The sequence below is a fragment of the Hipposideros armiger genome, unplaced genomic scaffold (assembly GCF_001890085.2).
Source record: "Hipposideros armiger isolate ML-2016 unplaced genomic scaffold, ASM189008v1 scaffold_228, whole genome shotgun sequence".
NCBI lineage: Eukaryota > Metazoa > Chordata > Mammalia > Chiroptera > Hipposideridae > Hipposideros > Hipposideros armiger.
In genome coordinates this window covers 598,021-610,798 of record NW_017731578.1, presented here as the reverse complement: position 1 = coordinate 610,798, position 12,778 = coordinate 598,021, and the positions used below count along the sequence as shown (strand labels likewise).

At 48.8% G+C, this 12,778-nt stretch overlaps 1 protein-coding gene across 2 annotated transcripts in view; it reads left to right on the top strand.

Annotated features, from left to right (window-relative positions):
- Nucleotides 1-12,778, top strand: part of CPT1A (carnitine palmitoyltransferase 1A) — a 53,775-nt gene that overhangs the window by 29,223 nt on the left and 11,774 nt on the right. For both annotated transcript variants that reach the window (XM_019654700.1, XM_019654699.1), the window contains exons 9-13: nt 2,143-2,230; nt 3,330-3,525; nt 5,369-5,557; nt 6,669-6,774; nt 11,323-11,439. In XM_019654700.1, coding sequence (XP_019510245.1) covers nt 2,143-2,230; nt 3,330-3,525; nt 5,369-5,557; nt 6,669-6,774; nt 11,323-11,439 — 696 coding nt within the window. The remainder of the gene's footprint in view (nt 1-2,142; nt 2,231-3,329; nt 3,526-5,368; nt 5,558-6,668; nt 6,775-11,322; nt 11,440-12,778) is intronic.

Sequence of the window (12,778 nt, the reverse complement as noted above, 5' to 3'; positions counted from 1 at the left end):
TTTATTGGGGAATTGGGGAGGAATCGGGGAAGGGGAACAGACAAGTTGCTGTCGTTTTGTTCTTCAGTCTAGTTGTGGAGGACGTTGCTTCACTGGCCCATGTTGGTATTATTGCCCTCTTCCCGGGTGAGGCAGATCGGTCGCCGGCCTCTGGACGGCAGCTCACATCGGCTGCCGGCCGCTCAGGCTGGCTGCCAGCTGCACATGGTAGCTTATGGCAATCCACTGCAGCAGGGGCTGCAGCCTACACCATCGCCGGTGACTTATGGCAGCCCAGCTCCAGGTCGAGCTGTTGTTCACCATCTTAGCTGTAGAGGGTGCAGTGTCACTGGCCCTCATGTGGGATCCGAACTGGGGTCCTGCTGCTCAGAGCTGGAGTCCCAAGCGAGCTCTTAACCAACGCGCCACTCAGCCAGCCCTAAAAATTCTTTTAAAACAGCTTTATTGAGGTGTAATTCGTTTATTGCACATGCTTGAAGTATATATAATTTGTAAGTTCTGACATACACCGTATTTTGCTGTGTATAAATGTACACTTTTTGGACAAAATTTGTGAGGGAAAAATAAGGATGCACCTTATACATGGGTAGTACTAATTCCGTATCTATATAAATGTTTTAATTCTTTTATTTATGCTTATAAGTTAAAAGTATAACTCTAAAAGTCAACAACGATATCCATAAGCAAAATAATACCCTGGAATATGATCATTGGTTTTGTTGAACTTACAACAAACTTGCAATGATGAAGAGTTCTTGGCCTATGATGTGTAAATATCGTAGATTTGTTACCGGTACATAAACTTTCTTGTACCTTGTATCTGTTCTTGTGTTTTGTAATTATTTGTTACATAAAATTTCTTCTACCATAATATGTTAAACAGATAAGTGCTAAAATTCCTTTATAATACAAAAAATCTAAATGTAAACAAATAAAAATGTACCTTTTTTTTTTAGCTGAGCCACCTGGCCACCTGTTGGCAGCTCAGCGGCAGCTCAGCTTGGGCTGGGAATCAAACCAGTGACCCTGTTGCTCAGAGCTCACACTCTTGAGCGAGCTTTTAACCAGCTGAGCCACTCAGCCGGCCCTAACAAATAAAAATTTGAATTAAAAAATTAAAACAAAATATTTTTTTCCCCTGAAAGTTTGGGTCAAAAAAGTGGGTGTGCATTATACACAGCAAAAATGGTGATATATATATATATATATATATATATATATATATATATATATATATATATATATATATATGCGCACACACCTATCAAGCCATCACTATAATCAAGATAGTGGACATATGCATCACCCCAAAAAGTTTCCTTGTGCGCCTTGTGACAGCCACCCTACCCTGTTCCCTCTCTCTTTCTGTGCCCTTTTCCAACAGTCACCCACCAGGTAACCTCTGGTCCGCCTTCTGTCACTTTAGACAATTTTGCGTTTTCCAAAGCTTTTTATAGGTGGAATTACATGGTAAGCACTTTTTTTGGTCTAGCTTCTTTCACTCTGCATAATTATTATTATTTTTTAAACTTTATTGGGGAACAGTGTGTTTTTTCCAGGACCCACTCAGCTCCAAGTCAAATCGTCTTCAATCTAGTTATGGAGGGCACAGCTCAGTGGCCCATGTGGGGATTGAACCAGCAACCTTGGTGTTAAGAGCGTGCGCTCTAACCGCCTGAGCTAACCAGCAGTCCTGCATAAGTGTTGTGAGATTTAATTCTCCTTGTGTGTCCTACATGGATGTGCATCTGATGTACTTCAGTTCTGTAGTTTGCTCCTTGAAGAAACTCTTACTTAACTTTTGAAGGAAAATAATTTAGCTGGTGAACACCTCAAGAGAAACAAGACATTTCTTTTGTAAATACTCCTTCGGTTTAAACGTCAGTTTCCATGTGACCGATGAAAGCGTGTCGTTTAGGAAGTAACGCCATAGGGAGTTGTGCCCTGGCGTGGTTCAGCGTGTCCCCAGTAAAGCCTGGCACCCCAGGGAACCGCTGTCCTTTATGGAGACCGGGAAAAATTAAGTCAGATCATGTTGCGTGCACAGAACACAAATCCAGCCTTTGAATGTGTAGCCTGATTTTGCTCTTTTTTCCCCGCACTGTGGAATTTTTGTTAGTTTGACTCGTATTTCTGTCACAGATTCTCCTTTTGGGATCCACCGTCCCGCTCTGCTCCGCTCAGTGGGAGCGAATGTTCAACACGTCCCGGATCCCAGGGGAAGAAACCGGTGAGTAGCACGTCCTCGGGTCCCTCAGGGAACTGGCACTTTCCATCCTTAATGTCAGTTCACATCTTGGCAGCTCACATCAGCTGCCGGCTGCTCACGCTGGCTGCCGACCACACACGGTAGCTTATGGCAGCCCACTCAGCTTCACTGCAGCCTATGCCGTCACCGGCAACTCACGGCAGCCCAGCTCCAGGTCGAGCTGTTGTTCAGCATCTTAGCTGTAGAGGGCAGTGTCACTGACCCTCATATGTGGAATCCGAACAGGGGCCCTGCTGCTCAGAACTGGCATCCCAAGCCAACTCTTAACCAACGTGCCACTGGGCCAGCCTGTGGTTTTGTTTTTTGATTTTGTATCCTGTAGCTTTACTGAATTCGCTTATTAGTTCTAACAGTTTTTTGGTGGAGTCGTTAGGGGTTTTTGTTTTTGTTTTTGTTCTTTTAATTAAAGTTAATTGGGGTGACAATCGTTAGTAAAGTTACATAGGTTTCAGGTGTACAGTTCTGTAATACATATATCACAATGTGTGGTTAGGGTTTTGTGTCTATGATACCATATCGTCTGTAGATCGTGACAGTTTTCCTTTCCATTTTGGGTGCCTTTTTCTTTTTCTTGCCCAATTGCTTTGGCTAGGACTTCCAGTATTACGTTGAATAAATGTGGTGAGAATGTACTTCGACATAGTAAAGTCCACATGTGACAAGCCCATAACTAGCAGACTCATTGGGGAAAAGCCAAAATCTTTTCCTCTGAGACCAGGAACGAGATACTGTCTTTTCATTCTTGCACATCCGAACGAGAGAGCTAGCTCCATTTTACAGATGGGAAGATGGAGGCTTAGAGAGGGTCAAGTCATTGGCCTGAGATGATACGTCCAGTGAGCGGCCGAGCAGGGCCTGCAAGCCAGGCCTGTCTGATTCCAGAGCTCTCAGCTCTGATGCTGCACTTGACCCTCTACAGACTCTCGAGAAACGGACTCGTAAGCTGAGTGGAGTGATGCCGGGGGCGCAGCTGGTGCCCTTGAAACGCTGGGGGTGATGTTCTCACCGCCCTCTGACCTGTGCTTATGGGTTTTGTGTGTCGCCCTGCCCCTCCCCCCAGACACCATCCAGCACATAAGGGACAGCAAGCACATCGTCGTGTTCCATAAAGGGCGCTACTTCAAGGTCTGGCTCTACCATGACGGCCGGCTGCTGAAGCCCCGAGAGATCGAGCAGCAAATACAGAGGATTTTGGATGACCCTTCGGAGCCTCAGGCCGGGGAGGCGAAACTGGCGGCCCTCACTGCGGGAGAAAGGTGTGCAGCTCCCCTGTGACACCGGTCGTGTCTCGGGCTGTGGGGGCAGCGCGTGGTTCTCATCTTCCCCGGGGGCCCATCTGGAGGGGAGGCGTGTGCCCGAGGTCGACGGGGACACCAGAGCGAGACCAGAGCCCTCGTTAGCCCGGCTGTGTTCCGAGGGAGCAGGTCCTGCCCCCACCCTTGGGTCCCCTTGGCCATCTCTGTGTGTACAGGTACCAGAGCACAGGACAGAGAGAAGTAAGGAGTTAGGCTTTCTTATGGGGCTGCTTTATGTTTAGTTTAAGAAATAGAATGAGTTTCAACCAAGGGCTCTGTGTTAGGGCTCATTTCCTGCCTCGTCTACAGACCATTCTGAGCACTGGGCGTGTACAGGTACTCAGGGCAGGCTGACTCGACCTCGGCTCCATGTTTGGGGCTGGATAATTGTTTGGGGTTGGGGGAGTCACGGGATGTCAGTAGCAGCTCCCCAGTTGTGATAGCACAACTGTCTTCAGATTTGCCCAGTGTCGCTGGGGGACTTAGGGTCTCTTGAGAACCCCTGAGGTACAGCAGTGTGACACCTGTTACCGCAGTGCTGGGAGTAAGATGGGGAGTGACCCTTCGGCAGAGAAGAGGAAAATGCCCGTGGTGAGGGCATGCAGGGTGACAGGAGTGTCTGGGGCGGGCCACCTGCCGGGGCAGCACAGCATGCTGGGGACACTGGACCGGGAGGCAGGCTGGGTCCCGTGTGCCCTGCTACACTTGGGTTTGGTCCTGTGACCGGGTGCCAGTAAAGGGACCACTTTAGGCTGGAGTGACCCGAGAGCAGACTTACGAGATGATTCTGATCCCAGAAGCAGAGGGGGTCCCCAAGCCGTGAGGATGGGAAATGGGCAGTGTGAGCGAAAGGGGCGTCTTATCTGAGGAGCCAGGAGAATTCGGCCACGACTGAGTCCACGCACAGCAGTGGGGCGCGTCCTGGGGAATGAACCCCAGGTCCCCAGTGCCGCTTGTCAGCGGGGCCGAGGGCTGGGAGGAGCTGGCAGGGGCGCGTGGGCACCCGTGGACCGCCTCGGCCGAGCACTGGGGAGAGGAAAAGGTGGGAGATAGAGGCCAGATGACTCTGATCTGGAAGGGTGGGCAGGGGCACAGGATCTGGGGAGGGCTCGGGCCAGGGAGCCCAGGAGCGATGAGAGGAAGCCATGGCTGGGGCGACTCTGGAGAAGTGGCTGTCACGTTAGCTCCGCGTAAGGTGGGACAGAAAGGAGTCTCCTGAACTTGGCTCCTGGGGCACCCCACATCATGGGGTGTCCTGTGTCATTAGCGGTGTGGACTCGGGGCAGGCTGGCCTGGGCTTGAATCCCCCCTTGCCACAAAGTAGCAGGGACCTCACCTCTGTACCTCAGTCTTGTCATCTGAAGGATGGGAGTGGTAGTGTAGGTCAGCGAGCCAGTCCATGGACGGGGCTGGGAGTGGAGCCTGGCACGACGGGAGGGCTCCCGCATACTTGCTGTGACTTCCGCTGCCAGAACTTATTTAGGACTGTCCCCATGGTGGGGGAGGATGGGTAGGAGAGTTCTCTGTGTGGGGCTGTGGCCCCCAGACAGCTGAGCTCACGAGTCAGTCAGCATTTATTGAACAGTGACATACCAGGCCTTGTGGGAACAGACAACGAGGAGATAATGAGGCTCTTGCCCGCAAGCGGAGCTCCACCTGGCAGGCAGTCGGACAACTGCAGACGGAGAAAATCTCAAACGTGTGGTTTTCCTACAAAACTGAAAAACACTGTCATGTCAAACCTCGTGTGCAAGGAGACGTCACCTGTTGCTGCAGGTCTAACTGTATCGAATCCTCGCTGCAGGGTGCCCTGGGCCAAGTGTCGCCAAACCTATTTTGGACGTGGGAAAAACAAGCAGTCTCTCGATGCTGTGGAAAAGGCAGCATTCTTCGTGACATTGGATGAAACGGAGCAGGGATATAAGAAGGAGGATCCGGATACATCAATGGATAGCTACGCCAAGTCTCTGCTGCATGGCAAGTGTTTTGACAGGTAATGGACTAATTTTCTGAAAGATAGTAGTCTGCCCGTGAACTTGGAAGAAACCTCGCACGTGGCTGACCCCAGCCCCAAGTTCTCTCTCCTCTTAACCTTTTCGCTGCGACGCTCGTCTGTAGTCGAATGATGTTTCCTTGCCGCCGACTGCGGCGTTCAACTTGACCCCACGAGCTCAGTGCTCCAGAGGGGAGGTTTAGGAAAGCAGAGAGGTGCATTTCTCTATATTTTTGTGTTTTTCAAGAATGAATAACGATAGCAAATTTTTATGCTTTAAAGTAATAGTTTATTTTAATACAATGTATCACCTTGACTGTATTTACTTAAACATATAAATACTGTAATTATTTTCTGTGGATTTTGGACACATTTTGAAGAACAGGCTTGAAATCAATGATCGCAGTGAAAAGGTTAAGGAATAAGACTAGCATAAAAACATACCTTAATTTTCTTCTTGTCACCAAAAATATCTCTCTCTCTCTCTCTCTCTCTCTCTCTCTCTCTCTCACACACACACACACACACACACACACACACACACACGCACACACACACGCAGCTGGAGAAGCAGCAAATTTGAGATTTTTGCCCTCTGTACGCAACCACCTCTGTTTGGAGGTGCTAGTAAGGTGTGGCTGCCAGTCAGTTGGAACCAGGCGGGAGAAGGTGGTGGACGGGGCCTGACCTGGATGTGGGCTCTAGCCTTGCTCACTGGTCCGCTGACGTTATGAGGCTGTCCCACGTCCTGGAGCCACCTTCTCCTTAGCTGTAAAGTGAGGTCCTGCCTGCCCGTCAGGTTGGGGGCAGGCATCCCTGTGGTGGGGGGGAGGGGGTGCGGGCTGCGTAGCCTCCTTTTCCTCCACAGTTGCTTTGTGCATCCTTTTACGTTGTAAGAAGACCTGTTCTCCTCGTCTCTCGTACATTGTGTCTGGAACGGGGAAAAAAATGAAGGACTTGGGGTCCTGCATGCTTTTATCATTACCCCATAGACACTTACACTCGCGAGCTTGAGGGGTGGGTGCAAAGTCAACCAGCTCATCCAGAGCAAAGGTTTTCTTTATTGTCGTTTTAAACATTTAAGTTACATAAACATTTTTATTTCCCGTAGGTGGTTTGACAAGTCGTTCACATTTATTGTCTTCAAAAACGGGAAGATGGGCCTGAATGCCGAGCACTCCTGGGCCGACGCACCCATCATGGGCCACTTTTGGGAGGTGAGTTCTTGCAGGTTTGACTCGGAGGAAATCTAAACCCCAGAGGGTATGCAGTTTTGTGATATTTGCCTGGCTGCATCCTAAGAATTTTCAGCACGTGTTGGTACTGCACAGAAAGTTAAATGACTTAAACGAGAGGCGTTCATGTCTCTGTTTCCTGCAACTTAGGTTTTTGCATAGAAACACATGTGACACCACCTCCTGATGGAACCACAGAATGAAGTGGCAGTTGCTGTGACTTCAGGGCAGAGCCGGAGCCCGGTTTATTCTGGAAGAAGCCATCCCTTCATTACTATATTTTCTAGGTTTTCCTAATCTGCCGCATTTTAGGCCAAGTAAAAGCAAGCGTATTGAAATCTTGGCTATAAAAAGGCAGCATGCTGTTTCCCAGATCATTTCATTCTTAAAATTACCAAGTTATTGAAAAACCACCAAGCCCCCTGTCATCTCCCTCCCCTCAGCTTTTTAAACTACCATGTGGATTGGCCCTGGTACCTTCTTAAACTTTTAAAACTTCGAATCTCTCTGAACTGTTCCCACTGTTCCATGTTTGGTATGAAACGTTGAATGGAAGTTTCGTTTTCTTAACTCACCTGTCGGGCTCTTGTTTAAAGAAGTTGCTCACCTCCTGGGTCATCAGTCTGTGGACTTGACCCAGAGATTCCATCCTTTGTTGGTTTGATGGGACTGGAGGTAACATTTTGTTAAATCAGCAAGCCCTCTTATTATTATTATTATTATTATTATTATTATTATTATTATTATTATTTTAAGACTTTATTGGGGAATTGGGGAGGGAACAGTGAAGGGGAACAGACAAGTTGCTGTCCTTTGGTTCTTCAGTCTAATTATGGAGGACGTCACTTCACTGGCCCATGTTGGTATTATCATTGTGCTCTTCCCGGCTGAGGCAGTTGGTCGCTGGCCATTGGACGGCCGCTCACTCCAGCTCACGCCAGCTACCGGCCACTCACGGTAGCTTATGGCAGCCCACTGCAGCTCTGCTGTAGCCTATACCATCGCCATTGACTCACGGCAGCCCAGCTCCAGGCTGAGCTGTTGTTCACTATCTTAGCTGTAGAGGGCACAGTGTCACTGGCCCTCATGTGGGATTCAAACCGGCAGTCCTGCTGCTCAGAGCTGGTGCTCCCAAGCCAGCTCTTAACCAGCGAGCCACTCGGCTGGTCCCAGCAAGCCCTCTTAGAGTCATACTGCACACGAAGACTGTATTCTTATAGGCTTTTTTGTTTCTCTCTCTCTCTCTCCCTCCCCGCCCCTCTTTTATTAGTTTCCGGTGTACAAAACGATGTGATAGTTAGACATTTATACCCTACACAAAGTGATAACCCCCCTTCCCCAATCTACTACCCTCTGACATCGTATATAGCTGTCACAATTCTATTGATTATTTCCTATGCTGTACTCCACATCCCATGACTATATATATATTTTATAGTTGACATTCAATATTATTTAACTTCAGCTTCAGGTGTACACAGCAGTGGTCAGGCATCTATACCGTCCATGAAGTGGTCTCCCTGATAAGACACCCCACATAATCTTTACAACATTATTGATCGTATTCCCCAAACTGTCAATACTGTGACTACATGTTTCTACTTTTTAATCCCTTTACGCTCTCCCTATGTCCCCACCCCCTTCCCATCTATTGGGCTGTCGGAAAAGTCACGACGCATTTCTGCAACGAAAAGCAGAAAAAAATACATCATGACTTTTCCGACAACCCAATAGCAACCATCAGTTTTTTCTCTATATTTCTGTGACTATTTCTGTTTAGTTTGCTCATTTATTCTGTTGTTTAGATTCCACATATAAGTGAGATCATGTGGCATTTGTCTTTCTCCGTCTGACTTATTTCACTTAGCATAATATTCTCTATTTCCGTCCATATCATTGCAAATTCTTACAGTCTTTCTACTTGCTGCTGCTCAGATAAATGGAATGGAATAAATTGACCCTGAAGTCGCTGCACAGGTGGGAGATGCCTGTCCATGGCTGCAGGCTGATTGCCTCTCTGTCCTTCACAGAGTGTGCAGCCTGCGTTGGCGTCTGAAATGATACCATGCAGTAAAGCTGTGAAGACACCTTAATGCATTTCCCTCATTCTTTTTTTCTTAAAATTTCTACGAAGGCTTTGCATCTCGACGTTTCTTTTTAGAAGATTGTTCCTGTCTGTTTTTTTTCCCTTAGAGCTAAACAGGTTCTGGAGCGGGTCGTGTTTCCTCTTGCAGGGCCTTTGCACGTGCTCTCATCTCTGTCCAGAACATTCTTTTCCCAGCCGTTGGCCCTTTTCTGTATCAACTTGACCCCCCTTCCTCTAGGCAGCGTCCCCCTCCCCCAGCCCTCTCTCAGAACTAGGTTAGGGGCTCTTGTCAGCTCATCCTCCGCTTCTGACTGTCTTAAGCCTCTGGTTAGGGTCTTCATGAAACCTAACATGTCGTTCCCTTAGCCAAGGGAGGTTTTCTAGGTGGGGAAAAGGATAAAAAGGGACAAAACAAAGTGCTCCAGTCTTTTAAGACAGCGGTGTGGTCCTAAGACAGGTGTATGATACAAGCCGCCAGGTACTAAAAGGGCTCTTTGCCACCGGCAGCCTTTGCTGATGCCGACAAAGACGTAGGGTCCTTTCGGCTGCAATTCCAGCAACCATCAATCCACCTCCAGCCCCTGTGGACAGGACAACAAGCCACTTTAGACCTCTTAGCAGAGCATAATGGTCCAGGCCTGTTAACGCCCCATTCTGATAGGTGCATAAGAGCCGTTCTTTGGAAAAGGAGGATGACTCTACTTCATAGGCAGTATGCACTACAGGGTCGATTTACAAGTGGCGACCTCTCTGGGTGTTGACGAAGTCAGGCTAATTCTTAGCTACTCTGCATAAGAGAAGGGTACTGAGATTTGGTCTTAGACCAGGGTGACCAATTAGATGTGCTGGCGTTTAAGTGTTACCGCCCAGCCGGCAGAGTGGCCTGTGACTCCAGGGGCCGATGCTCCCCACATGGAGGGGAACTGACCCCGTCTCTTGTTACCGAGACCCGTGCCAAATTAAAAGGGCCAGTGCAGCCATGCCATGCCAAAGACAAACCTAGTCACGTTGAAACCTGTTTCCTTTCAATGTAGTTCTGATGTTTAATATGCTGGACTCTTGTGGGGGCTCTGATGTTGAGCCGCTCAGATGTAAGTAGCCTGTCTCCTTCATGCGCTCAGATCTGCATGGACCTCGAGTGTTCGTGGCCCCCCACGAGCCCCCATCCTGGAGTCCCCATTCTGCTCACCATCTGACAGTGTCACCATTTGCCCATGGGAGGTTTTATTGTCCCCCCCCCCCGGAATGTAAGCTCCCTGAGCTCAAGGATTCCCCCTTTTTTTTTTTAAGTTTTATTATTTTTTATTGAGAGAGAATTCACATATCATAAAATTCACTCTCAACATGTACAGTTCAGTGGGTTTTGTATATTCACAAGGTGGTTCTGCAGCCTTCGGCACTATCTCATTGCAGGATATTTTCATCACCCCCCAAAAGAAGCTCCCCATTCTCCTCTTGTCCCAGCCCCTGGCAACTGGCAACTCCTAATCTGCCCATTTTGGCCGTTTCATAGAAATGGAATCATACAATATGGGGTCTTTCGTGTCTGGCTCCTTCACTTAGCACGTTTACAAGGCTCGTCCCCATCGGGGCGCGTGTCAGCGTTTCATCCTTTTTGTGGCCGAGTTCTGTCCCACTGCACGATGGCCCGCGCTTTGTCCTTCCATCCCTCGGCGGACGTTCGGGTCGTCCCCACTTTTCGACTACTGTAAACAGTGCCTCCGTGAACAGTTGTGCACAAGTTTTATGCGAGTATATGTTTGCATTGCTCTTGAGTGTAAACCCAGAATTGGAATTGCTGGGTTGTGTGGTCATACTTAACTTTGCGAGGCAGGGTAGCAATTCTTGTCTGTTTGGTTCACCGTTCTGCCCCTGGTGCTCAGAAGAGATGCTGTCCCATCGTAGGTGCTCGGGAAAGACCGTTGAGTAAATGGTGGCACGACAACATCCGTACCCGTGCTCAGGTCCTGGCCGCTGAGGTGTGTCAGCTCGGACAGGTGGCTTCGCCTCTCTCTCTCGGAAGCCCAGCTCCCTCATTTACACAGTGAGAATAACGGTCACTGCCTTATGGGCTAGACGCGAATATTCAACAGGCGGCTCCCCGGGAACACTGGCCCATGGCCGGGACTTGGAAGGATGCTCCCAGCAGCGTCAGGCCTTCTGCTCAAATCCTGGCTTTGCTCCTACCAGCTGGCCTGCTGTTGTGCCTGCCAGGTCTCTTGTCTCAGCTTGAAAATGGAGATAACAACTCCCTTCTCTGTGCAGAGGCCATGACGTGCGAAGCGCTGTGAGCACAGACCCTCAGGGACTGTTGTGAAGTCTTGATTCCATCCCCATAAAGAACAAGCCTTTGTCTACTTTGGGAGGCCAGATCCATTTTATGTAACCCTATTACCTGTACTATCTTCTCCGACTGTACATATGTATTCTTTTCTCCCTGACAGTATGTCTTGGCCACTGACAGCTTTCAGCTGGGTTATTTGGAGGATGGACATTGTAAAGGTGACACCAACCCAAACATTCCGTGCCCCGCCCGGCTCCAGTGGGACATCCCGGAGGAAGTAAGTCCGAATTGTCACCGTTGTTAATTACCTTGGGTGGGAATTTCCCAGATGTACTTTGTGACTGTTCACAGCTCAGTGGATAGCCACGAAGACTGGAGTTTGTCCGCCTAAGGAATTTTTGCTGGGGCATGGAGTGGCTTGTGGCTCCTGTTACCTTGGAAACCCTGGCAAATATCTCTTCTTCCATTTAAAGCTTTTAGCGAAGATTGTCAGTGAGATTTCCGGCTGAAATGTAGCTATACATCACAGTGAAAAAGTAAAAAGAATAAAAAGATCACTTTACCTTTAGAGTTGAAACACTCTAAATCACTAAGTCATCATTTTCGTTCCTCTTACAGATTTTCAGATGTTGTCCGTTCGGTATACACCCTTTCGGGAGGGAATTTTAGGGTGGGAAGTATCAAATCCTAGCTCATCTAACCCAAGTAGGAAGTCCCAGGGTCCAAGAAGTCATTTTCGATGTAGAAAATCATGTGCCCAATGTTTCAGTCTTACCCAGTTGTGTCTTTCCGTCCTGCGTCCCCAGGTCTGGTGTGTGTTCCTCTGAGAGGTGTAATCTCTGTCAGAGGCTTAGGGTCCTTGTAGATGACCGTGTCACTCACCATTTATTTAAAAAATTGTTTTAAACAGTTTTTGGAGCAGTTTTGGTTTCACAGCAAAATTGAGGGGAAGGTGCTGAGATTTCCCAGGTGCCCCTGCCCCTCCCCCACTGTCCACATTCCCCACCAGCTGGGACATTTGTTGCAGTTGATGGCGTGCACTGACACGTCATTGTCACCCGGAGCCCACAGTTTGCACGAGGACGCACTCTTGGTGTTGGACATTCTGTGGATTTGGACAGTTGTCTGAGGACATGTACCCACCATGACAGTGTCCTACACCATGTATCTCACAGCCTCAGAAATCCTCTGCGCCCCACCTGTTCACCCCCAGCCCCCAACCCTTAGCAACCACTGAGCTTTTCACTGTCTCGCAGTTGAGCCTTTTCCAGCATGTCCCAGACTTAATCACGCAGCGTGTGGCCTTTGCAGACTGGCTCTTCTCACTCAGTCATGTGCATTTACGTTGCCTCATGTCTCTCCATGGCTGGGAAGCTCTTTTCTTTCTAGCGCTGAATAATTTCCACTGTGGCCGCTGGAAATGTGCTTTGGAGTCCCACCAAGAACCAGAAGCCCCAGTGTCCTACCTGTGTTCTGCCTGCTTGGGGCGCCCCACTGCTTCTTGAGGGGCGGGGGCCACATTGCTTATGTACGGCGGCTTCCGGATAACCTTTCTGGAAAGAACAAAGAAGAAAACGGGACACGTGCATCTCCAAGCAGCTGCTCCATTAGCTGCA